At 48.3% G+C, this 26,399-nt stretch overlaps 1 protein-coding gene and 1 pseudogene across 1 annotated transcript; both read right to left on the minus strand.

Moving 5' to 3' along the window:
- Nucleotides 1-553: 553 nt before the first annotated feature.
- Nucleotides 554-2,409, minus strand: LOC107539196 (RWD domain-containing protein 1-like; annotated as a pseudogene).
- Nucleotides 2,410-4,636: 2,227 nt separating this feature from the next.
- On the minus strand, nucleotides 4,637-26,399 carry TNFRSF13B (TNF receptor superfamily member 13B). Its single transcript, XM_016215618.2, has 4 exons — nucleotides 26,288-26,399; nucleotides 23,204-23,431; nucleotides 5,364-5,549; nucleotides 4,637-4,872 (listed from the first exon to the last, which is right to left on the minus strand). The coding sequence occupies exons 1-4, from the start codon at nucleotides 26,394-26,396 to the stop codon at nucleotides 4,637-4,639; spliced, it is 759 nt and encodes a 252-aa protein (XP_016071104.2). The 5' UTR covers nucleotides 26,397-26,399.

Genomic DNA, 26,399 nt, shown 5'->3' on the forward strand with positions numbered 1-26,399 from the left:
TAAGTTGGAGAGTATTCATGTAACAGGAGGACTAATGCCGACTTTAGAGCTCCGCGTGACCCTCATTCGGCCTTGGTCATTGGACCTGGGTGGGTAGGGAAAGCTCTTTCTAGGAGACAAGGTGAGTGTTCTGGTTGGGGCTCCATGCTTACTGATGGTGGTCTTGGGGCTGCCGATTCCCCTCTGCGGCCCCCTGGCCCCTCGTCTAAGAGGGAAGAGGAGGGGTTAACATGCATGGTCTAGAAAGCCCTTCCCAGCCCTGACATTGATGAATCTAAAGGTTTTTCCTCTGCTTCTCCTTCTGATATTGGTGATACCAATCAGCCATAAATGGGTTTAAGTGCTAGTAGCCTGGAGAGAAAGAGGAAATGTAAATCAATTGCATTTTGTAGAATGTTAAAACTAGAAAAGATAGAAATGATCTGATCAAACCCCTGAGCTCATTCATTCGTGAGCTGCCTGGTGTCGTATCCTGCAGGCACTGTTCTGGATGCTGGTCAGCGCTCTGTGTAGAGAGGCAAGGGGGCGAGCCTGTGGCGGCAGTGACGGCTTCTCACACGGGGTCCGAGGAGGCTCTGCACTCAGGCCGCCTGTGAGCAGAGGCCCGAATGAGGTAAGAGGCCAGCATGAGCTGTCAGAGGTGGAACGTTCCAGGGGTAAGAAACCACGCCTGCCCCTGAAGAAGGCCGGGGCTCAGAGGGAGCTGGGTGAGCTCACCCCCATCTGCGTAGAGTCCGGCCTGCACTGTGATTTACCACTGATTCTAAACCAGTTCCAAAGCTTGCCAGGGACAGTGTGTGGCCTCCGGACCTCTGACGTACATCACAGCCTGGCTGTCGCGGGAGCCGATGGGGAAATGCCCCCTGTCCTCTGCACACAGCGCGCCTGCTCTCCATGCCTGCGGGCTCCTGTGGGCTCTGCCCTTGCAGAGGCTTGTCACTGGGCGATAAGATGGAAGTTCCAGCTTCTCTGATAACTTAAACTGTAATTTTTTAAAAAAATATATCTTTATTGATTTCAGAGAGAGGAAGGGAGAGGGACAGAGAGAGCTAGAAACATCAATGATGAGAGAGTCATTGATCGGCTGCCTCCTTCATGCTCCGTGCTGGGGATCGAGCCCGAAACCGGACCAGGTGCCCGGACAGGGAACCCCACCGGAATCTCCTGAATCCTAGGCCGATGCTCAGCCACTGAGCCGCGCCTGGCTGGGCTGTACATTTTTTTTTAATGTAATTTTCACCTGAAGACACTTTTCCCATTGCTTTTTTTTTTTTTTTTTTAATACGTTCGAAATTTTAAGGTCAGTTTATTAAGTTCCTTGATGAAAGCTTTCAGAAGAATATTCTGAAGATTATTTTTTCTTAGAAAAAAGAAAGGAAGAGCAGCCCCCCTTCGCTGCGCCCCGGGCCGCGCCCCGCGGCTGGCCGCCCGCCGGCGGTGGAGGCGCCCTCGGCAGCGCGGCCGCCGGTCCTGCTCGCGCTCCGGCCGGGGCAGACGCTCACCTCCCGCACTGTCCCCGGCCCCTCCACGAGCTGGACAGCGGATGGGTCAAGGCTATGATGTGTTTCAGAGCCGTTTCCCACAGAATTTATTTTTTCCTGCTTGTTCTTTCATCTGCTTCTTTTTAATTTCCAAGAGTTCTGCATCAAACCTGGCTTTCCAGCGTAAGAAGCCCTCAACTGGGAACTGAGGCTTGGGAGCGCCCCTGCTGGGGCCCGGAGCCGCGGTTCGGGAGTGCCGGGAAATGGTTGCTTTGGGGCTTCTGCGGCTGCCTTTTCTTTTTGTTTCTTTTCTTCTTTTGGGGTTTTTATTTGATCCACTATTTCATTTAATTTTTCGTGCACAGCTGTCACTGAAGATCATCACCATACCAAGGTTTTCTTCTGCCTATAATGCTAATAATTTGTGTCTAAAATGCTTGAGACACCATTATCTTCTAGATTTCCTGTGAGAATGGTTCATAAGGGGCCTCACCTGGGGGCTTCTCACTGTATGTAAACCTGAGGGTCGTCTGGACAGTCCCGTCATTTTCTCCAGCCTCAGATGTCACGGTGATGGCGAAGCTGGAGGCCTTCTGCCCAGCAATGCTCAGCAGGACCTGTCAGTGCAGCGCCACGGAAGGCGACGGTCTGGTCAGGAGAGTGTGTATGTTTTGGAAGACGCGCTGTTGGAAGGACTGGGTCAGTGTAGGGCAGGCCAGCGAACGACTCAAACCCCTCTTCGCTCATCCCCTGGCCGTCCCGCCGCACAGCTGTACTGCGGTGAGAGAAGGTGAGCAGGACTGCGGCTGTGCAGGGGCAGCTGAGAGGCATCCGCCCGCAAAGGGGCCGGGGTGGAGGGGCTCCAGAGCCCCAGCGCGCTCCGCTGCTCCTCGCTGTCATCTGTCACCGCGGCTCTGCTGCTGCCCATGGGTCGCCCAGATGCCAGGCAGCCGGGACCTCAGCCGCGCCGGTGAGCACAGGCGGAGGCCCCGGCTGGGGGGCCCGGAGCCCGAAGCCAAGCCGGCCTGCTGAGCAAGAGCCCTGCGCTGGCCGCCGCCCTCCATAGCTTTTTAGAGAGCACGAGAAAGACAGGCAATGAGAGAAACATTGATGCGAGAGAGACATCGATGGGTTGCCTCCTGCATGCACCCCAACAGGCCGGGATCGAACCTGCAACTGAGGTACACGACCTTGGACCCTGCGGTGCACAGGCCAACGCTCCATCCACTGAGCCATACCAGCCAGGACCAAACTGTAACTGTAACCTTCCTGCGACATAGGCTAGCTACTAAGAGACGAATGTGGGCCAGGCTGCTCGGGTGTGAATCCTGGTGCTGGGTGTCTTTGGGTTAGCTGCTGAAACTCTGAGCCTCAGTTTCCTTAGCTATAAATGGGGACACTAATAGTGGTCCCTCTGTGTAATAGAATTATTTTACAGAAAAATTAAGTTAATATATGTAAAGTTCTCAGAAAAATCCTATGCATGTAGACAGAGATGAAGCAGACGTGGACTCTGGGAGGGCCTATGCTATGGGCTGAACTGTGTCCCCCCAAATCCACTTGGAGTCCTAACTCCAGAACCTCAGAATGTGGCCTTATTTGGAGACAGTCTTTACAGAGGTGATCAGGTTAAAATGAGGTAATTAGGGTGGGCATAATCTAATATGACTGGTGTCCTTATAAAAAGAAATACGTCAGACACAGACCCACTGGGAGCAGACACAGGTGAGGGGGGGAGGCCTGGAACAGGTCCTTCCCTCAGGTTCCTCGGAGGGAGCCAGCCCTGTCGGCACCTTGATTTCAGGTATTCACCTCAGTTACTGTGAGACAGAAGGATGCTGCTGTCTGACTCCCTGGTGTGGCGTGTGGTGCGTGACTGTGGCCGCCTGGGGAGCGAGGACAGCCCATCAGCCACGGGGTGAGCCCACACAGCACCGTCTTCCTGTCTGAACCTCCACTGTGTGCTGTGTGAGCCTTTGGTGCATGTGGTGGGCAAGGTAATTTTGGGTGGCACAGGATGAATTCTTTCATTTTATTATTATTTTTTTAAAATATATTTTTATTAATTTCAGAGAGAGAAAAACATCAATGATGAGAGTCATTGATCGGCTGCCTCCTGCACGCCCCCTGCTGGGGATCGAGCCCGAAACCCGGGCATGTGCCCCGACTGGGAAACGAACCGAGACCTCCTGGATTCTAGGTCGATGCTCAGCCGCTGAGCCATGCTGGCCAGGTGGGATGAATAATTTTAATTTACATAATCAGGTATTTATCTTACTGAGAAAATGCTTTTAAGAAGAGTTGTGCATTTTAAAGTATTTCAATGCTATTAAAATACAGGCTTCAGTGCTAATAAAAATACAAATATAAAATATAGGTAACATCTAAAACTGTGAATTGCTTAATGTTATCAGTCAGAGTTCATAAAATTTAGCATGAGATTGAAGCAGGTCTAGAAGAAAAGATTCAGGGAAGGAAAAACATTAAGCAACTAATAGCGCAGTTGATGGCTAGATATGGCCCAAGGTGGGTGCAAATGAGACTCCTGAGCTCAGCCTGCCTGCCCCTTCCTGCCCCCACACGCATAGCGTGCTTCCTGTCCTTCCTGAGGAGGCAGGTAGGGAATGGTTTTGGAAACAAATGTGAGCCCAACCTAGTTCTCCTAGTGTCGGCCAGAGGCACACACTCCTTGCCGGAGCCTGGTGGACAGTCAATGTGCAGGTCCTGGGAAACCAGAGGGCTGCGACTGGGTCGTGGTGGGCTCGAGCCAAGGGAGGCAGCTTGAGAGGTGGGGCTGCTCAGAATCACCACAGGGGAAGACGAGACCCAAATGAGTGACACAAAGCAGCCGGCAGCCCTGGGAGGTTTTATTTCTACGGAAGGCTCTTGGAGACTGGGCCCAGCAAACACAGACACTTTATTGCAGATGTGTTTAGAGGGTGGTGACCTACAGTGGAGCCCTGGGATAGGGCAGTGAAGCTGCACTACCCTGGCACCTCTCCCCCAGCCCTTCTCTCCCCCAGCTCTCTCTTCCCTGTCCCCTCCCTCTCTCTTTCCCCATCTCTCCCTCACCTACTCTCTCTCTACCTCCATCCATACCCCTTCCCCTCCCACCCGGCACCCCCTCTGCCTCTCACCCCCTACCCCCGCCAGTTTTACCCAGCCGGGCCCCCCTCTTGGGTGGGTGAGCACACAGCCTGCAGGCTGCTGTCTGGGGACCCCCCGCAGGGCCCTCTGGCCATGGTAGGGCCCAGGTGCCCACACCTCCCAGCATGCATGGGGCCGGGGGACCCAGGGGCACCCACGCTCTCCTGGGTGGGTGCCCTGCACTTGGGGAAGCAGAAGCTGCAGGTCTCCACCGGCTCCTGTGGCCCGGCATCCATCCTGTGACCTGTGTGGGAAGAGAACAGGGCATTGGCCTTGGCCCCAGCCCCTCCTCCTCTGACCTGCCTTCAGGGGATAGCCCCCTGGATTGTGGAGAGAAGGAAACGCCTTCCACAGAAGGCGAGGGCCTGTACCCGCAGTGCCCCTTCTGCCGAGGGAGCCTGTGCAGGGGCAGGCTTCCTGCCTTGCTGACACTGCCCGCTCCCCGAGCTCCCAGGGAGACCTCCTGCTGCTGGTTTCCCTGCATCCCGGGAAACCCTCTAGCCTGATGGCCCTCACCCACCCTGACCTTCCTGGATGCCGTCTCTTCTTGCCTGGTCTTGGAGCCGGGTTTCAACAGCACAGCGAAAAGGCTGCAGGGATTTGCCTCAGACCCTCCCAGGAGATCTGGCCAAACGCTCCATTTAGAGGCAGGGGCAGTGCCAGCAACAGGGCAGAGGGGTGGCTAGCAACTTGTCCCACACGCAGTGGGAGGATGAAAACCCCTTTCATGCTCACCCTTGGAAGATGTGGCCTGGGTCTGACGTAGGCCTGGGGTGTCTTGGCAAGAGGACTGGTCTCCCCTCCTCTTGAGGCAGCAGACCACGGCCAGCAGGAGGCAGCAGAGGATGGTGCCAAGGCAGAGCCCCAGCGTGCTGTAGACCAGGGCCCGCTGATCTGCACTCAGCTTCAGCCCTGGGGGCGCTGCAAGAGAGCGGGGGCCCTGTGAGTTCAGGAGGGTCACTGCCCAGGACCCTTCTCTGAGGGGTCCCCTTTTTAGACCAGAAGCCCCTTGCCCTCGTCTGTCTTTCCCCTCAGTAGGGCCCAGCAGGCCATGTCCATTCATTCACCGACGGGCACTTGGGCTGTTTCTCCTATTTGCTGTTATGACTATGCTGCTGTGGACATTTGTGTGCAGGTTTGCATGTGGAGGTGTCTTCACCTTCCTTGGGTGTACACCTAGGCATGGGATTGCTGAGCCATAAGTTAACACCATGTTTAACTTTTTGAGGAACTGCCAGACTGTTTTCCACAGCAGCTGCCCCATTTCATACTCTGTTTTGCACATGACAAAACCAAGCTCAAAGCTGCACTGTTTCCAATCACAGAGCTGCAACGGGGAGCAGGCCTGCAGGGCTCAGGGCCAGTGCTCCGGCTGGCCACACAGAGGCAGTGCAGGGAGCACTGCCCTTTCTCCTTATGCAAGCTCCTCAGAATCAGGAATTTTAGAAAGTGACAGAGTCGGCAGGTGTTACCTTGATGCCTACAGAGGGAGCTCTAGGTGGGCTGATGGCACCACCCCCAGGCCTGTAGTGCCCAGAGCTCAGAGAGGCCATGGGGGAGGGGAAGCAAAGGCCCCCCGTGGGGCCTGCTGCACGCTGGTGCACAGGTCTGGAGAATGAGGCACTGAGAGGCGAGAGGATCCAGGGGACGTCCACAGGGCTTAGGGCAGGGCAAGGTGACACCCACATTTCCCAACTCCCAGGGCTCTTCATCCCTTTACCTCCTACTTGCTTCTGCAATAAAATGAAAACATTGTTCTGGCTGGATCAACAGTGGAAAGGCCAGCAGCCTTCACATCCGAGAGGGAATGCCCATCTACCAGATTGCTGCAAAGCACAAATGAGCTGCCACGGCAATTCGAGGAGAAGGACTACATTAAACACTGGAAAATTTCAAAGGTTTCAGCATGAATCTAACACTGAGACCAATTCTTAGACTATGGCAGTGGGTGCTCAGAGATGGCCCCCAAAGAGCCACCTTCCCATATCCTGCCCTTCAGATCCAGGCTGGGCTGGGCCTCACGGTAACCAGTCAAATGCAGGGAGGTGACCCTGTGCCAGTCTTCGCTATGCCCTCGAAGGCCTGGGCAGGAGAACTAATTCAGAGATGCAAAATGGCTCCCATAGCAAAGGCATCTGGGAAAAGTTGGACTCTGTTTAACCCTCTGTGACTTTAACTCTGTGGCCTCAGGCTTGGCTGACTGCCCAGAAAGCTGGATGCTACCCAGTGATTGACCTCAGGCTCAGGAAGGAGGCTCATGAATGTACAGAGTGTGACAACTGCCTGACGTTATCTGTTAATTAGGAATGCACTGTTCTTTCTGGTGTCTCCACGACTGGAGAGGTGTAGATTCTTCCTGGCCGGCCACTACTGATAGCAGCTGCTTTGCCTGTGATGGAAGTTTCGTCTAGTACAACTCCAATGAATTTGAATAAGGCCACATGTCAGTTCTTCAGAATCGATCATGAATTTAGACTTTTGGGACTTCCCCAGACACCTGGAAGCCTCTGCTCTTGCTCTTCTGAGAGCCCTGAGCCACCACATGAAAAATTCAGCTGGAAAGTCATGTGGAGACCTATGGAGAGTGGCAGGCCCCGAGGTGAGAGGGAGAAGGCATCTCAGTGTCTGAGCTGAGCTATTAGGTGATGCCACCAGCAGAGTCTGCTTGTGACTGTGGAGATGCAGCAATACCAGCAGGCCTGCCTGGCTGAGCCTGATCACCATAGAGCCATGCATGATAATACAATGGTTGCTGTTTGTAGGTCACTAAGTTTTGGGTAGCTTTTGGATGCCACAGTAGACAAGCAGACAGAGAGTCTGCTCCTGAGGGAGTGCAGGACGTACATACCCCATTCCTTTCAGCCCTCTGCCCAGACCAGTGATTCAAGGTTTCCTGTGGGAAGTGAAACTAGTTCCTGCCTGGGGGACCACCCCTAAGTCACACTTTTCAAAGCCCCTGGAGTAGGAGAAAAACAAATTAAAACTACAAAAGATGTCACTTTCCAGTATTTCACAAAGAGGCACCTCAATCTTTGTTGGGGCTCGGGGCCTCTTCTGCCAGCCATTTGGAACCATCTACCAACTTTGAAAATGCACCTTCCTGATTCCTGCAGGCTCATGCCCCTCACTTCCAGGCACATGTCTGCTCGGACACAGGCTCTCAGGACAGCTTTGTAACAGCAAAAGCCGGATGGCCTGGTTGAGCATCAGTAGGAGAGGGCTACAGGGACTGTGGCACCCACAGCTGGGACCACACCAGTCACTCAAACAAATGACCCATTCATACATCCTAAGAAGGACCCCTAGAGATATGGAGTGAGAACAGAGAGGTGGGCATTCCAAACCCACCGTGGGGGGGCACACAAGAGCTGTATGCCCCAGACGATAATGTGTGCGAGAGGGCAAACAAAACACTGGGGGTCACTACCTGGGGCGAGGAGCAAGCTCATGAAGTCAGGGCAGAGACTTTTCCCCTAAACAGGTTTTAAAATACCTTCTTTTTTAAATAATCTGCTTGCACCAGCTATTCAAAACCGAAAACCAGCTCTAAGCTGTTCACACTTCTAAAGACTCAGGTTGAAGGCTGACCAGAGGATGGGGAAGACAAGTCCACCATCTCGCAGGGCCACTAGTGGGAAAGCTGACTGCACCCTTCCTCTGCACCTTCCTTCCTCTGCACCTTCCTTCCTCTGCACCTTTCTTCCTCTGCACCTTCCTTCCTCTGCACCTTCCTTCCTTCTGCACCTTCCTTCCTTCTGCACCTTCCTTCTGCACCTTCCTTCCTTCTGCACCTTCCTTCCTTCTGCACCTTCCTTCTGCACCTTCCTTCCTTCTGCACCTTCCTTCCTCTGCACCTTCCTTCCTCTGCACCTTCTTTCCTCTGCACCTTCCTTCTGTATCTTCCTTCCTTCTGCACCTTCCTTCCTTCTGCACCGCCTGCACATGCTCAGCCACTGGTCTGGCAGTAGTTGTGCCAAGACTCTCCTGGGGGCAGGGAATAGTCGACTTTCTGTGACAAGTTTTTGTCTGAAAAGTGATGCATTCTCTGTCCTTGCCTGAAAATCAAGTCCTGGGGCAAGAGCCCCTAGAGGTGCAGTTCCAGGATGTCACCAGCAGGGGCATCACACACATCTTCTGGCTGCTTGGGAGCCAGGCTGCCCCCAACGCAGTTTATTTCCAAACTGTTTCTTGTTTTGTTTTTAGTTTCTTTCTGATCTCCAAACCCATCTCTCACCTAAAAATAGAATTGCCCAGACTGCTGCTGCCCCCAGCTCAGGCCTGGGCTGGCCAGCTAGGTAGCATTATAACTTGTTGCTTAGGGGCAGAGCAGAGAGATTTCCTAGGATTCAGCTGGCTGTGAACCCGGGCAGGGAGGCCGGATTTTAAGTCTGGGCCCTGCCCCGATAGGGGAAGGGCATCTGGTAGGGGAAGGGATTATAAAGATTTGCCTTCTTCTCCAAAGCCACGAGACTCAGACTCTATCTGTGGGCCCAGGAGTCCCACGCTATGGACTCTGGCTGGTGGTATGAGCAGGGCCCTCACCTGCCTGCACCCGGACTCCAGCCCCACCTCCCTGGGTGACCTAGGAAGTGCCCAACTGTCCCCCAGGACACTCACAAGGCCTGGGTCACTGGGTTTTGGGTACTTGGGACCCCACCTGGCATTTCCAGGGTGGTGGCCTCTGTGGTGGGAAGAGCAGAACGTGGCCCTTTCCGTGGACAGGCTGCTCTAAGGCGCCAAAAACTGCATAACTGGAAGGTGTCAGCAGGGCCTGCTCCCTCTCACACTCCGGGGAAGGGTCCTTCCTGGCCTCTTCCAGCTCCTGGTGGCTCCGGGAGCTCCTTGGCCCACAGTCACATTACTCCAGCCCCTGCTCTGTTCATCACTGGGTTCTCCTGTGTGTCCCTTGGTCTTCTTATCCTTTCTTCTCTTCTAAGGACACTTTTGATTGAATTTAGGGCCCACCCTAATCCAGGATGGTCTCATCTCCAGAATCTTAACTTAATTACACTTGCAAAGGCTTTTTTCCCCCAAATAGGTTGTATTTGCCACTTACAAGGGGACATATCTTTGGGATGGGAGGTTGAGCACCATTCAACCCACTACCTGGGGTGAGGAGGAGGGAACCCAGGAGCTCTGAGTTGGGTCACCCCCATGGAGGGTGATGCCAGCCTGGGGCGGCCAGTACTGCCCCGTGGACTAGAGCCTAAGGAGCATCTCTCCTGGAGAACGTGGACTTCCTTGACCTAGAAGATGGCAGCTGTGGCTACAGGGATGGAAAAGGTTACCCAAGAACCCAGGATGTGTGAGGAGAGAGGACTGAGGTGGAAATCCATGTGGGGGAGTCTGCATCTATGGGTCAGTAGAGGGCCCACGGAGATGCTGGGAAGGAGCAGAGCCTGAAAGGCTATGTGTCCATGAAGACAGGCAGGAGGAAAGTTTCTGAAGAAGTCATCACTCCACAAAGAAGGGTGCAAGTGTCCACCAGCTCTGGCCACAGGAGGCCAGGGGACCCTATAAAGGGCCATTCCCAGGCCTCCCGAGGTGGGGGTGGCCTCTGACCAGAGGAAATGGGCAGAAGCTGCGGGTTCTCCCACCACATGAGCAGGGATTCCCCTCTCACCATCCTTGAAACCAGCAAGCCAGGCCTCCTCTCTCCTTCCGCATTTAGCCTCATCATCTCTCAGTCCCTTAACGAACTTGGGTCCACTTTAACCTATTTTCACCAGATGAGAATGTGGGGCAGGGCCCTTCAGGCCCCACGGGAAATTTGCAGGCTCTCAGGGAGACAGCAAGATAAAACACTGGGGTCAGAAGCCAGAGAAGAGAGGGTGAGTGAGTGGAGATGAAGAAAAGGAGGTGACTCTGGGGAAAGTGGGCTGTGAAGGAAGGAGGGGCGAGGGCAGGAGCTGGAGCGGGACTTGGGGCCCAGGGCATTCCTTTTGTTAACTAGAGAGACTCTGCTCAGCTCTTGGAACAGAATGGCCGGTGGGCATGATCCAAGGCCAGGGAAAAGGCTGAACCAGGAGCAGCTACTGAGAGTCTTCCTTTTCTATCCTGCTGCAGCTGTGAGTGTCACTTTCAGGGGCTTCACTCTCAGGAGACTTGGCACCAGAAAGAATGGATCTTGGGAACCCCACGCCTCAATTGGGTGGTGGGTGGAGTAGGGGATGGAACATTCTGGAGACAGTCATGGCAGGCTGGTCTCTCTCCCTCTCATTCTCCCTCCCCCTCCCCTCTCTCTCTCTCTCTCTCTCTCTCTCTCTCTCTCTCTCACACACACACACACACACACACACACACACACACACACGGAGGAGATTGGGAAAGGGAAGGTCCACATTTGGAGGCCCCCTTTAGTGAGGTTCACATTCATTGCAAGAACCCCTACCTTCCTCAAGTGTAACATTCGACCACATATCCTCAGCATGTGTAGAACAGGGCAGGGGCTGGAGTAATGTGACTGTGGGCCAAGGAGCTCCCGGAGCCACCAGGAGCTGGAAGAGGCCAGGAAGGACCCTTCTCCGGAACGTGAGAGGGAGCAGGCCCTGCTGACACCTTCCAGTTGTGCAGTTTTTGGCGCCTTAGAGCAGCCTGTCCACGGAAAGGGCCACGTTCTGCTCTTCCCACCACAGAGGCCACCACCCTGGAAATGCCAGGCGGGGTCCCAAGTACCCAAAACCCAGTGACCCAGGCCTTGTGAGTGTCCTGGGGGACAGTTGGGCACTTCCTAGGTCACCCAGGGAGGTGGGGCTGGAGTCCGGGTGCAGGCAGGTGAGGGCCCTGCTCATACCACCAGCCAGAGTCCATAGCGTGGGACGCCTGGGCCCACAGAGAGAGTCTGGGTCTCGTGGGTTTGGAGAAGGAGGCAAATCTTTATATTCACTGGTGGCCAACTGCAGTCTAGCCTTTGCTTTCACGTAAGCAGAGGCCACAAAGCCCAGCCACATGAGCAGCAGCCACAGGTCTTTCCTATCTTCCTGCATGATGCCAGGCAGCCTCTGCTCACTGAGGCCACTGTTGTCGCCCTGCCCCCGCCACGTGCCATCCTGTTACTGCGGTGACAGGGATGCTCACCGATTCATTCTGATGTCACAATATGTGCAATATTGTGGTAACCTTTATTTAATATTTAATTTGGTTTAATATTTTGAGATACTATTTTGACAGTATCTCAATATCGCTGTTTCTTTGTAACCCTGTGTGTTGTGTTTAATGCACTTTAGGACATTAGTCCAGAAGGGGCTCATGGGCTCACTGCAGGCGTCAGGGGCCTGGGTGACCCTGCTGCGTGCGACTCCTCCAGAGCCGACCCAACATGAGGGTCCTTCCACCCACTAACCCCAGGCCATGTACCGCCCCTGCCCCCATCCCAGGTCTTTGTCATCTGTGACTTTCGTTATTGCCAGGTCCCTGCTCCCATGGCCGCTATCTGTTCCTTGGGGTCCGGGGGTCTCCCTACAGCCCAATTCAGGCCCCTTGCCCCATGGCTGTTCCCCACCTCCAGAAGCACGTCAGTCTCCCCAGTCTGGCAGATAAGGCCCCCTGGCATCTGGCATCTGATCCCTCCCAGGACCCTTTCCAGCCAGCCCTGGAAGCTTGCAGTTCGTGTCTCAGCTCTCCGCTCCTGCCCACGAGGGTGCCCAGCTCCCCTGCCTGTCCACCTGCCTGTCCATCACACTCCTGCTCTGGGTGCAGCCAAGCAGCCCTTCCTTGCGCAGTCTCCTGACGGAGAGGGAGAGACTCCCTCCATGGCGCTCCTGATGCCTGGCAGGGAACTCATCTCCTGGGCCTAGAGTCATCCACTTGTCTGTCTTTTTGGAGTAAACAGTCAGACTCCATATTTTGATGTTTGAGGGTTCCTTGTCGGCCCCGCGTCTGGGCAGGCTGGAAACAAAGCCTGGGCGCTCTCTCCTTTGGTGCCAATGGGAGGTTCCAACGGTGCAGTCCCTCCCACACATGGGAACACTCACTTGCCCGACCCCCAGCTGCAACAAAATCCTGGCCTGGGAGCCTGCCTTGCTCTCTTAAGCTGTTTTCAGACAAGCTTGGAGCCTGCCCTCTCTGCCCACTGAAAGCCTTATCATGTGTCACAGGCCTTTCTACACCCTCTTGGCCAGTGTGTGGCATCATCCGTCTCAGTATCCAAGATACTCCAAAATTTGGGTGGCAGTCCCTCCTGTTTTTGCAGAGGGGCCATCACACTCCCCCAGCCTGGGACTCCCTGATGCAAGGTGTAGTCTCATTCTCCTTGGATCCCCACAGCTCTGTTCCTTTACCTCTCCCAGCATTTGCACGTACCATTACCTCTGCCTGGAACACCCTTCCTCCACCTGACCTCTTAAAACACATGTTTTCTTTTTAAATGAGCAGTTAGTTATGTTGGGTGGGCTCTTGCTGATCTTGACTGACTGATCTCTTATAATCACAACTCTATGAAGTCACATTATCTCAGTCTCACAGAACCAAGGCTCAGACAGGTTAAGTAACTTGCTCTAGATCACATAGTTACTGAGGGATGGAAACTGGGTCTGCTCCAAAACCTGGATCATCTCCCCAGTCTGCCTTAATGGCCCCTCCTCAGGTAAGCCTCCTGGGGTGCCATGGGGGCCAGGAAGGCAAGCTGGGTTATGTTGCCACCAAGCACCAAAATTAATTTATCACTTGCATGAGTCTTGTTTATTTTCTGTCTGTCCCATCAGACTGTGACTTCCGTGGGGTCAAGGACAGGATCTGCCTTGCTTACGCTGCCTCCCCTTTGCACATCAAACCCTCCATAGTTATGAATCAAATGAAGGAATGACAGTCCGAGAGGATGCATGAGAGACCTGAAGTAAAGTTCAGCTGGGGCCTGGAAGGGGCAAAGAGCGAGTGGAGGATGACAGGATTTGGGGAGCCCACAGTGGGACAGGGTCTAGATCAGCTCCACCAGTGTGTGCAGCTGGACTCGGCCTTGTCACATAGTATCCTGCAGTCCCTGCTCTCAAACGGGTCCAGGACTAATCCCTCCCCTGGGCATGTGGCCTTGGTACTTCCATTTCACAATCTACACCAATTCTTGCTCCTGCCCTGCCAGCACACACAGGAATCAGAGAAGAGAGCAGAATGGGGCTAAACCTCAAACCTCTGGAGAGACACAGAGCAGGGGCAGGGAACAGCAAGACAGTGAGCCGTTGAGGCCCTGGGAGGGCTCATGGTATCCCATAGCCATGCCATGGTAGGAGTGGAACAGCTAATGTAGGTCAGTCATGGCCAGGCTGACCTGTCTCCCCAACATGTCCTTACACAAACTCCATCTACTCATCCTGGGGGATCCATCCCTGGAGCCAAAATGAGGCTCTCAGCTTCCACCCAGTGCCCTCCAAAGATGGGGCTTGGCTGGTGGTCACAAACAGGAATGGCTAAGTGTGTTCCATGGGCAGCAGGTGACTTCAGGGAGTGACAATCTCATGGGCACTGCTCTGGGATTTTGCTCTGAGTGAGGAATCTTTGGAACCTATATAGACTGAACCTGAATCCCAGCTCAGCCATGTGTTTACTATGCTACTCTCAGCAAATATCTCCAAATTTTGAGACTCAATTTCTCTATCTGTAAAATGGGTTGGTTTGATCCAAATGGCAATCTATTGCACCAGAGGTGAGAAAGGTTCCAGTTTTGGCTGGAAGAATCAAATAGGTCACCAATTGCAGGGCAGGCATACAGGTCACCAGACTCTGGAGGAGTGGGTGTGGCCTTCCTGGTTCAGTTCCTCACCCACTCTGAATCCATGCCTTCTGCATATGAATCTGCAGGTCCTCTCACAAGAAAAAAGCTGTGCTGGACTAAAACCCGCAGCAAACTCACCATGGCTAGAAATTATTTGCTCCCCCACCCCCCAGGAGGTGGCACGTTTGCCTCTTCTTGAATCTGGCTAGCTTTGCAACTCGAGTATTAGAATGCAGAAGCAATGATGCAATACACATTCCCAGCCAAGGTGTCAAGAGGCCTTACTTTTCTACCTCTTGCACCCCTGACATCAGGACATGCCTTACCAGCTCGTTGATCCCAAGAGGAGGAGAGACATATGGAGCAGAGCTGCCTCTAGCTGAGTCAGCTGAATACAGCTGACCCCAGCCAAACCCCAGGTCATGAGGAATAACAAGCCACTGAGTCGTGGTGCTGTTTGTTACGTGGCACCAGCTCATTAACAAGAGAACAGAAAAGAGTAAGAGGCAACAGTCTAACCAAGTAGCGCTTGGAGCTGGGCAACTTCCACTCTCAGGGCACACAAGGCCAGCCCTTTGCTATCTTGGGACTAGGGCCTGGCCTCATGGAAATGATGTTATTATGAGGAAAGTCACAGCAAAGGAAAGCAGACAATTGGCACCCTGGGAACTTCAGGCCTGTCGCTTCTCCACTAACCAGCCAAGAGTAGTGTAAACACCGTGTTTATGGATCCACATGGCAGCCCCCTCCCATCCTTTCTGACACCACAGAGTAGGGTAGGTGAACCACGAGGTGTTTTCTGGGAGAATAATTAGACCATTTTCAATGCTTGGCAATTGGTAGATGCCCACTTCAGGGAACACATCTCATCATGTCCAAAGTGACCAAACCCAAAAGTAAGCTTTTTTGTAATACTTTTTCTCCTCTTTCTTAGGAAGTCTCCATTGCCCGTGAACGGAATTAGAGATCTGCTCACAAGGTTAGCTCTGCTGGTTACTTACTGCCCTGTATTTTAAGAACTCAGCCAGACTCAGTCAGGCTCTCGACAACTTCTGATCAACATGGCGAAGTAGGAAAACGTCCTTGCCTCCTCTCATGACCACATCAAAATTACAACTAAATTATAGAAAACCATCATGGAGAACCACCTGAAGACTAGCTGAACAAAAGTCCTACGACTAAGGATATAAAGAACAAGCCACAGTGAGACTGATAGGAGGAGTGGAGACATGGAACAGGCAGATCCCACACCCACCGTGTGGTAACTAAGAACCAGGAGGGATATCTTGGCTGCAGAGGAGCAAGGGGTCTCAGCCTCACACCTGGCTCCCTTGCCTGAGGCACCAGGGGAGTCTCCATAACATCTGCTCTGAAAACCAGCAGAATTATGTACAAGTGAAATGGAAGGCTTCTGAGGTTCCAAGGTCCCTCTTGATGGGCTCTTGCACACACTTGCTTGCTCACAAACTCACTTGCTCTGGGTTCCAGTGCAAAGGCAGCATCTTAAAAAGTGCCAGGGCCATCCAGGGAGAAATGGAATTGCCTAGCTTCAGGGTCAGGGCTGGAGGAGCAGGGATTGGAGAAGCTCTCTATGGTGATAGAAGTGCTGGCAGGTGCCTGCTCTTTTGTTGAGCCCTCTCCCCACCCCATCAGAAGGCACAGGCAGGCACCAAATCTTTGCCCTCCATTAACATGACTAACATGATTTGCACCACTCTGGTGATTCCCTTAGACCCTGTCCCACCTAACTTGTGCATTTGGCCTGAGTATCTTCCAGTGATTTTTCTACACAAGTGGCCTGCCTCAGCTGATGCTAAAGACTTTCTTAAAAACTTTCAAAGGTACACAAACCTCAAACATGCAGCAGCTGGCCTCAGTGTGCCCTGTACCTCTTGCTAAGTGGTCCTAAAGCTAGCACAAGCAGCAACCAGTCTCAACTTGGAATGTAACTCCTATCTGGCGGCCCCAAGCCTGGCATAAAGGGTGGCCAATCTTGGTCTGGAACGTAGCTTCAATTAAGTGGTCACAATCCTGGCACAAGTGGCAGCTGGCCTCAGCTCACACTGTTGTGCCCACCAGAGGGTGCTAGCCTCAGTTCACAGAGTAGCTTCTCTCAGGTTCCTCCAAGCCCAGCACAAGTGGCAACCAACCACAGACCACTTTGTAGCTCCCACTAGGCAGCCACAAGCCAGGCACAATAGGCAGCTGACTTTGGTCTGCACAGGAACCCCTTCTAAGAGGCTCCAGAATCAATATACTCAATGGCCGGCTTCAGACCTCACCAGAGCCCCACCTAACCAGCTCCACAAATGATACACCTGAAGGGTGGACTCGTCTGGCACCAGAGCTCTCTGTAGAAAATCCCACTACATGGGGTCAGCCTCCATACAACAGTTCATCTGTTGTAGTCATGGCCAGCCACAGTTCATTAACTGAGGGTCAATTCTACCCAATGACTTGCTAGTAGCAATAAAGGCTCAACTAAGACAGTAGCACCCACAAAATCCATAGTAGGAACACCCCTGGAGCCCCAGGTTTAGGTCACTAGGGAGACTGTGCCACTGGGAAACACAGGACACCTACTACATAAGATCACCCTGGCAAGACTGGGAGATGTAGCAGATCTACCTAATAGGTAGAAACAAACACAAGGAGGCAACCAAAATGAAGAGATAAAGACACATGACCCAAATGAAAGAACAGGAGAAATCTCCAGAAAAAAACCTAAACAAAATGGAGTCAAGCAATGTACTAGATACAGAGGTCAAAACACTGGTTATAAAGATGCTTAATGAACTTAGGGAAAGAATAGATGTACTCAGTGAAAACTTCAACAAAGAAATAATAAATTAAAAAGCATATAGAAACCATAAAAAGGAACCAGTCAGAAGTGAAGACATCAATAACTGGAATGAAGAATACATTAGATGGAATTAACAGCAAATTAGATGATGTAGAGGATCAAGTCAGTGATTTGGAAGACAAGGTAGCAGAAAACACCCAAATAGAACAGCAAAAAAGACAAAAGAATGAAAAAACGAGGACAGTTTAAGGGACCTGTGGGACAACATCAGGTGTACCAACATTTGTATCTTAGGGATACCAGAAGGAAAAACGAGAGACTAATAATTGAAAACCTACTTCAATAAATAATGACTGAAAATCCCTATCCTGACAAAGGAAATAGACACACAAGTCCAGGGAGCACAGAGAGTCCCAAACAAGAAGACTCCAAAGAGGCCCACAGCAAGGCACATGATAATTAAAATGCCAAAAGTTAAAGACACAGAGAGAATCTTAAAATAAAGGAAGAGAAAAGCAGTTAGTTACCTACAAGGGAGCTTCCCTAAGACTGTCAGCTGATTTTTCAACAGAAACTCCACAGGTCAGAAGGCATTAGCATAAAACATCACAGTGGTGAAAAGCAAGGGCCTACAACCAAGATTACTCTACCCAGCAAAGCCATCATTTAAGATAGAAGGAGAGATAAAGAGCTTCCCAGACAAGGAAAAGATAAAGGAGCTCATCACCCCCAAACCAGTGTTGTAAAGAATGTTGAAGGGTCTTCTAGAAGAAGAAGGAGGAGGAGGAAAAGGAGGTGGAGGGGGAGAGGAAGGGGAAGGAGAAATATAAACAATAAAATGGCAATAAATACATACTTATTAATAATTACTTTAGCCCTGGCTGGTGTTGCAAAGTTGTTAGAGCACTGAAAGGGTCTTGGGTTGGAGTCCATGTTAAGGGCATGAACTTGGGTTGCCAGTTCATTCCTTGCTCCTGCTCGGGGTTTGTGTGGGAGGCAACTAGTTGATGTGGCTCTCTCACGTCAATATTTCTCTCTTTCTCTCTCTCCCACCCTCCCTCCTTTCCACTATCTCTGAAAAAGCAATGGAAAAATATCCTCAGATGAAGATTAACAACAGCAAAATAATAATTATTATTTTAAATGTAAACAGTTAAATGCTCCAATCAGAAGACATGGGGTGGCCCTGGTCGGTGCAGCTCAGTTGATTGGGCATCACCTAGTGCACCGAAAGGCTACTGGTCCAATTCCTGGTCAGGGCACATGCCTGGATTGAAAGTTTGATCCCTGGCTGAGGGCATGCAGGAGGCGAACCGATCAATTTTTCTCTCTCACATCGATGTTTCTCTCTCCCTCTTTCTTCTTCTCTGTCTAAACTTCAACTAAAAATAAAGAAAACAAAACATATCCTTGAATGAGGATTTTAAAAAACGACATAGGGTGGATGAATGGATAAGAAAACCAGACCCATACATATGCTACCTTCAAGAGACCCATTTCAGATCAAAACACACACATAAACTGAAAGTAAAGGTATGGAAAAAGATATTTCATGCAGATGGAAATGAAAAAAAGGTGGGGTAGCAATACCTGTATCAGACAAACTAGACTTTAAAACAAGGGCTATAGTAAGAAACAAGAAGGATATTACAAAATGAGAAAAATATCAATCCAACAAGAGGATATAACCCTTGTAAACGTTTATTCATCCAACATAGGGGCACCGAAAAATATAAAGCAAATATTAATGGACATAAAGGGAGAGATTCACAGTAATACAATCATAGTAGGGGACTTTAACATCCCATTGACATTAATGGATAGATCATCCAGACAGAAAATAAAAAAGGAAACAGTGGTCTTAAATACACATTAGACCAGATGTTACTAGGACATTTCACCCCATAGCAGCAGTGTACATAGAACATTTTCTGGAATAGACTACCTATTAGGCCACAAAACAAGTCTCAATAAATTTAAGAAGACTGAAGTCTAACAAGTATCTTTGCCATCATAATGGTATAAAACTAGAAATAAATGACAAGAACAAAACTGAAAAATACACAAGCACATGGAAACGAAATAAAATGCTACTACACAATGAATGGGTTAATAACAAGATCAAGAAAGTAATCAAAAGATACCTCAAGACAAATGAAAATGAAAACTCAATGACCCTAAATCCACGGGAGACAGCCAAAGCAGTTCTAAGAAGGATAATCATAGCAATACAGGGCTACCTTAAGAAACAAACAAACAAAAAAACCTTTAAACTATCTAGCCTTACATCTAAAGTAACTAGAAAAAAAAAAAAAAAAAGAACAAACAGAGCCCAAATTGAGCAAAAGGAAGAAAATAATAAAAATCATAAGGGACTTTAAACAACACAGAGTCTTCAGGAATGAAAGAGAAGTGATAACTGACACCACTGAAATACAAAGGATTACTATGATCAATTATGTGCCAACAAATTGGACAACTTGGAGGAAATGGATAAATTCTTAGACATATATAATCTTCCAAGTCTGAATCAGGAAGAAACAGAAAATTTAGATAGACCTGTATCTACCAACGAAGTCGAATCAGTAATCCAAAATCTCCCAACAAACAGAAGCCCTGGACTAGATGGCTTCACAGGTTAATTCTACCATTCAGAGAAGAATTAATGCCTATTCATCTAAACTATTCCAAAAAAGTGAAGAGGAGGGAAGGCTCTCAAACCCATTTTACAAGACCAGCATTACCCTGATATCAAAACCAGACAGACACTACAAAAAAAGAAAACTTTAGGCCAATATCCCTGATGAACATAGATGCAAAAATCCTCACAAAATATTAGCAAACCATATTCAGCAATACATTAAAAAGATCATACACCATGATCTGGTGGGATTTATTCCTAGGATGCAAGTTTAGTTCAATATCTGCAAATCAATGTGATACACCAAAAAAAATGAAGGCTAAAAATTATATAATCATATCAAGAGACCCAACATTTGACAAAATGGATTATTTGACAAAATACATTTATTTATGATAGAAAACTGTCAGCCAAATGGGAATAGAGGGAACATACCTCAACATAATAAAAGCCACATATGACAAACCCACAGCTATCATCACATTCAAGGCTGAAAAGCTGAAGCTTTTTCTTTAACATAAGAACAAGGGTGCCCGACTGGGCATGGCTCAGCGGTTGAGCATCGACCTAGGATCCAGGTGATTGGGGTTCGATTCCAGGTCAGGGCACATGCCCGGGTGGTGGGCTCAATCCCCAGTTGGGGACGTGCAGGAGGCAGCCGATCAATGACCCTCTCATCATTGATGTTTCACTCTCTCTCCCTCGCTCTCTTTTCCTCTCTCTGAAATCAATAAAGATATATTAAAAAAAAAAAGAATAAAGGTGTCCACTTTATCCAGTCTTGTTTAATATAGTATCGGAATTTCTAGCCACAGCAATCAAACAAGAAAAAGAAATATAAGGCATCCAAACTGGAAAGGAAGAAGTAAAACTGTCATTATTTACATATGACATAATACTGTATATAGAGAACCCTAAAGATCTCCCTTTAAAAAACTACTAGAACTGATAAATGAGTTCAGTAAAGTAGCAGGATAGAAAATTAATATCCAGTTATCAGTTGCATTTTTATACAACCAAAACCAACTATCAGAAAGAGAAATTAAAAAAATAATCCAAGCCCTAACCAGTTTTGCTCAGTGGTTAGAGTGTTAGCCTTCAGATGGAAGGTTCCTGGGTTCAGTTCCAGCCAAGGGCATGGACCTGGTCCTGGTCTGGGTGCGTGTGGGCAGCAACCAATCTATAAGTCTCTCTCACATCCATGTCTCTCTCTCTCTCTTCCCCCCCCCCCTTCCACTATCTCTGAAAAGCAATGGGGGAAAAATATCCTCAGGTTAGGATTAAAAAAACAGAAAGAAAAAAACAATCCCATTTACAATTGCATTGGAAAGAATAAAATACTTAGAAATAAATTTACTCAATATGGTAAAAGACCTGTACTCAGAAAACTATCAGACATTGAAGAAATAAACTGAAGAAGATACAAACAAGTGGAAGCATATACCTTGTTAATGGATGGAAAGAATTAACACCATTAAAATGCCCACACTACCCAAAGCAATCTATAGATTCAGTGCAATCCCTATCAAAATACCAATGATATTTTTCAAAGAACTGGAACAAATAATCTAAAATTTATATGGGACCACAAAAGACCCTGAATACCCACAGCAATATTGAGAAAGAAGAACTAAGTTTGAGGTATCACACTACCTAATATCAAACTATACAAGGCCATTGTAATCAAAACAGCATGGTAGTACCATAAAAATAGACACATAGACACACAGATTAATGGACCAGAAAAGAGAGTCCAGATGTAAACCTATACCTATATTGTCAATTAATCTATGACAAAGGAAACAAGAATATATAATGGGGTAAAGGTAGCCTCTTCAATAAGTTATTTTGAGAAAACTGAAGAGATACACTCAAAAGAATGAAATTGACATACTTTCTTATACCACTTACAAAAATAAACTCAAAATGGATTAAAGATTTAAATGTAAGACCCTAAATCATAAAACTCCTAGAAGAAAACAGTCAGTACACTCTTTGACATTGCTCTTAGTAATATTTTTTTGGATATGTCTTTTTGAGTAAGGGAAACAAAGCAAAAATAAACAAATGGGGCTGCATCAAACTAAAAAGTTTTGCACAGTGAAGGAAACCATCAACAAAATGAAAAAATAATCTACTAAATGGAGGAAGATATTCACCAGCAATACATCTGATAAGGAGTTAATATCCAAAATTTATAAGAAACTCATACAACCTAACACACACACACACACACGAAATTTGATTTTTAAAAATTGGCAGAGGACCTGAATAGACATTTCTCTTAAGAGAACATACAGACTACCAATAGACATATGAAATGCTCAACATCACTAATAATCAGGGAAATGCAAATTAAAATCACTGTGAGATGTGATTTCATACCTCTCAGGATGGCTACCATCAATAAGTCAACAAACAAGTGCTAGCAAGGATGTGGAGAAAAGGGAACCCTCACACATTGTTGGTGGGATGGCAAACTGGTGCAGCCACTATGGAAAACAACATGAAGTTCACTTAAAAAATTAAAAATAGAACTACATATGACTCAGCAATTCCACTTCTGGTATTTCTCTGAATCTATAGATTGCTTTGGGTGGAAATCTAAAACGCCAATTCAAAAACATATATGCACCCCTCTGTTCAATGCAGCATTATTTACAACAGCCAAGAGATGGAAGCAACCTAGGTTTACATCAATGGATGAGTGGATAAAGACGATGTAATACCTATATAAAATGGAATATCACAAAGCCATTAAAAAAAAGAGTGAAATCTTGACATTTGCAACAACATGGATGGACCTAGATGGTATTATGCTAAGTGAAATAAGTCAGACGAAGACAAATACTGTATGGTTTCACTTATCTGTGGAATCTAAAAAACAAAATATGAATCAACAAAACAGAAACAAACTTAGATACAGAGATACAGAGAACATATTGATGGTTGTCAGACAGGAGGCAGGTGGGGAAGTCCTGGGTGAAAAAGGTGAAGGGATTAAGAAGTACCAATCTCCAGTAATAAAAACACTCATGGGGATGAAAAATACAAGATGGGGAATATAGTCAGCAATATTGTAATAACTATGTATGGTGCCATGTGGTTAGTAGACTTACTGGGGGGATCACTTCATAAGTTATTAAGCATTTAATCACTACATTCTATACCTGAAACTCATATAATATTGTATGCCAACTGTAATTGAATTTTTTTTTAATTTAGAAAAAGGCTCTCAGTGATCAGTTCTTTTCTTCTCCTGCTTCCTTTTTGCCTGCAGACTTCTGGGTATTTTTCATATTTTCTCTTTTTTATCCTGTGATGACCTCCATTCATTTGCCTGGGCTCTTAACTTCCCACTTTGAAGACCCTCCTTATTTAGTCCTGGTGCCTGGCCTCACTCAGAAACCATGCAGGTGGCTTACCTGGACCTGCTTCCAAGCCTTTGTGCTCTGATCCATGGTATCTTGTTTCAGCCTTCCTGGTCTTCTGTCTCCTGAGCTCTGGTTGGAGGGTCACTTGGCTCCTGAAATTGTTCTCACAGAAATATGTGCATTGCTTGGGGTGCTGTCCACAGATGGAGGCACAGCTGATGCAGTCCCTCAGGAGCTGGTCATAGTATTGTCCTTGCTCTTTGCGGCAACTGAAGGACTCTAGGAGACAGAAATGAGTGATGTTAGTAGGTGACAGAGGCCTGTAGGAACTGTAGGTCTGGCCTCAAAGGGTATCAAAGATGAAAAAAATTGCAATCTGCTTGGCCAGGCATGGCTTAGCAGTTGAGCATAAACCTAGGGTCCAGGAGGTCATGGTTTGATTCCTGGTCAGGGCACATGCCCAGGTTATGGGCTTGATCCCCAGTTGAGTGCATGCAGGAAGCAGCTGATCAATGACAACTCTCTCATCACTGATATTTCTATCTCTCTCTCTCTCCCTCTCCCTTCCTCTCTGAAATCAATAAAGGTATATTTTTTAAAAAATAGCAATCTAATTTCCCAAAAGCATTTCCTTGTAATCTGAGTCCTTTTCCAATATGCAAATGTACGGCTATACATTGTCCTCTAAATACTGTTTTAGCCAAATCACACAAATTCTGATATGTAGTACTTTTTAATATCTAGTTCTAAATGTTTTTACTTTTCATTGTTATTTCTTCTTTGCCCTATAGATTATTTAGAAGTGCATTTTTAATTTCTATACATATAGGAATTTTTCATTTATCTTTTAAAATTGATATGTAGGTGACTACATTGTCACTAAAGTTCTTTACTTGCGTTTTTCAAGCCTCATAAAGAAGAAACATATTTCATGTCAACATAGGATTGGAGAGGGAAACCAGCATCTGCCTTGGCAAGTTGGGAGAGGAGGCTGGAAAGAAGGTGGGAAAGCTCAAAAAAATTAATGTTTCTTCTGTCTTAATAAACGAGAATTATAGGAGTATAAACAGGTATCAGTGCCCAGGAGCAGAAGCCAAGCAAAATAAGCCTAATCACACTGCATTCAGAGAGCAAGCCTGAGCACCTAGCAAATCTCCACTTTCACAGGCAGCTTTCCATTGTCTTTAAAATAAGATTTTATTTATATAAAAATGCGACTCACACAGGAGATTCTCAGGGCACATTTCAGAGGCCTTGCAAGGCAGTGGCTAACAGCACAGACTTCAAGGCCAAGTGGTTCTACTACTTGCAGGTTGCGGGGTCTTAATCAATAAGGGCCTCAGTCTCCTCATTTCTAAGAGAGGAGTAACAACAATGTTGACTTCTTAAGGTTATTATGAGGATTTGAATTTCCCAGCACAATACCAGACATACACATAAATGCTCAGCTAGTGGAAGGTTTGTGTAGAATATTCATTTGTGCCTCTTTGCAACACAAACACACCAACATTTATGCCCCTGACAAAGCAAAGAAAAAGGCCATGATGATGGTGAAATTGGGATCTCAAGGGAGTCTTAGATGGCCCCGATAGTACCAGTGGCCTCCTCATCCTGGCACTGCCGTGGCCCCTGAGCCTCACGGGACCACTGACACTACCACTCCCAATGGAGTTAACCTGATGGCAGTGGTATTCCTGGGGTTTCTTGTGACCTCCTCCCCTTCTCAGAGACCCCAGAGTGGCTGTTGCAGGTGGTGTCTGAGCTCCTCAAACCACCAACCCTCACTACCTGGCCTCATGAACCTTTTCCTCTAGGGCTGATCTCCCCTATTGTGCTTTCCCATGGCCATGCGTTTGCCCACACTCTACCTCTCCCAGGAGTGCCATTCCCCTCATCTGACTTTCACATCTACAAATTATTAACAATCCGTTTCAGACGGCACTTCCTCCCAGAACAATTCCTGCTCCCCAACCTTCATCAGCTGGAGCTGGTTTCCCCCAACTGTGGCATTTTATGGTACTTTATACACTAAAATGTAGTCTTTTCTCCCATTAGATGATAACCTTCTGTTACTGGGTCATGTGAAGTTCCTATTTTAAAGGGGCTGGAGGATTCTGTGAGTACTTGCAGAACGACAAATGAGTGTTCTACTTGATTAATGGATAGTGGCTCACAGTCGTGGTTTTGGAGTCAGAGAGTTCTGATTCAAATCCTAACTATTCCACTATAGTGCTGTGGGATCTTAGTGACTGTGCAAGTCACTAAGCCTGTCTGAGCTCCACTCAACAAGTATTTATGAAGCATTTACTATGTGTCAGGCACTGTGCTAAGTTCAAGTAAGGAAAGGAGCTCACAGTCTGGTGGTTGAAACAGACAGGAAACAAATACACAGGAAAAGACATAATACAAATTGTGAGAAGCTCCATTAAGGAAAAGAACAAGTTATCAGAAAGAACAGCAAGCAAAATGTATTTTTCAAGACAACCAGAGAAAATCGAATACGGCCTCAGTAAAGGCAACATTAAGGGATTATTGCTGGGGTGAGAAGATATTGAGAGTATATTTTAAAGGCCCTATATGTTAGGGATTCATGATCTAGTATTTACAGGTAAGTGATATGAGTTTTTGGGTTTACTTTAAAATACAGAAGCAAAAAATTGGTTGGGGGATAAAAAGCAGAATTGTTAAAGCTGATGATGGGGAAACGGGGTTTGTTATGTTATGCTCTCTGTGCTTCAGAATTCCTATAACGAAAACTTCCAGAAGAAAAGAAGAACAGAGGACAAGGGAGCCTGATTCCACTGGGCAGTCAGAGAAGGCCTCTGACATTTGGGCTGAGACCTTAGGTTGGGCTGGAGGAGCCAAGGAGCGAGAGCAAGGAAGTGCTTTCCACACAGAAGGCACAGCATGTGCTAAGGCCCGAGGCAGGACAGGACCCAGCATGCTCAAGAAACTGCACACGAAGAGGAAAGGGTGGCCAGAACAACAGGATGGAAGGGTAAAGGGACACCACATTGAATATCCCCTTCTACCAACCCCTCCTCAGGCACCCAAATGCAGTGGGACCAGAGGGACCGTTGGGAGGTAAGGAAGGGTTGACCCAGCTATCCCCTTGGCTCAGGACCCAGAACTCACTGCAGAAGGCTGTACAGGGACGTGGAATGTGATGGCTGCAGATGGATCTGCAGGAGAGGCAGACATTCAGCAGGGGATCCCAGTATTGCTCTTCAGGGCACTGCTCCATGGT

The sequence above is a fragment of the Miniopterus natalensis genome, chromosome 17 (assembly GCF_054644295.1).
Source record: "Miniopterus natalensis isolate mMinNat1 chromosome 17, mMinNat1.hap1, whole genome shotgun sequence".
Taxonomy (NCBI): Eukaryota; Metazoa; Chordata; class Mammalia; order Chiroptera; family Miniopteridae; genus Miniopterus; species Miniopterus natalensis.

Bases quoted from the DNA above. Each gene is read 5' to 3' on its own strand.
- TNFRSF13B (XM_016215618.2), bottom strand. From the start codon at position 26,396: ATGGAGCAGTGCCCTGAAGAGCAATACTGGGATCCCCTGCTGAATGTC. The intron at 23,432-26,287 runs GTGAGTTCTGGG...TCTGTCTCCTAG, and splicing joins TCCCTGTACAGCCTTCTGCA to AGTCCTTCAGTTGCCGCAAA. The intron at 5,550-23,203 runs GTAAGCCACCTG...GCTCTCTTGCAG, and splicing joins AGGCTTGGAAGCAGGTCCAG to CGCCCCCAGGGCTGAAGCTG.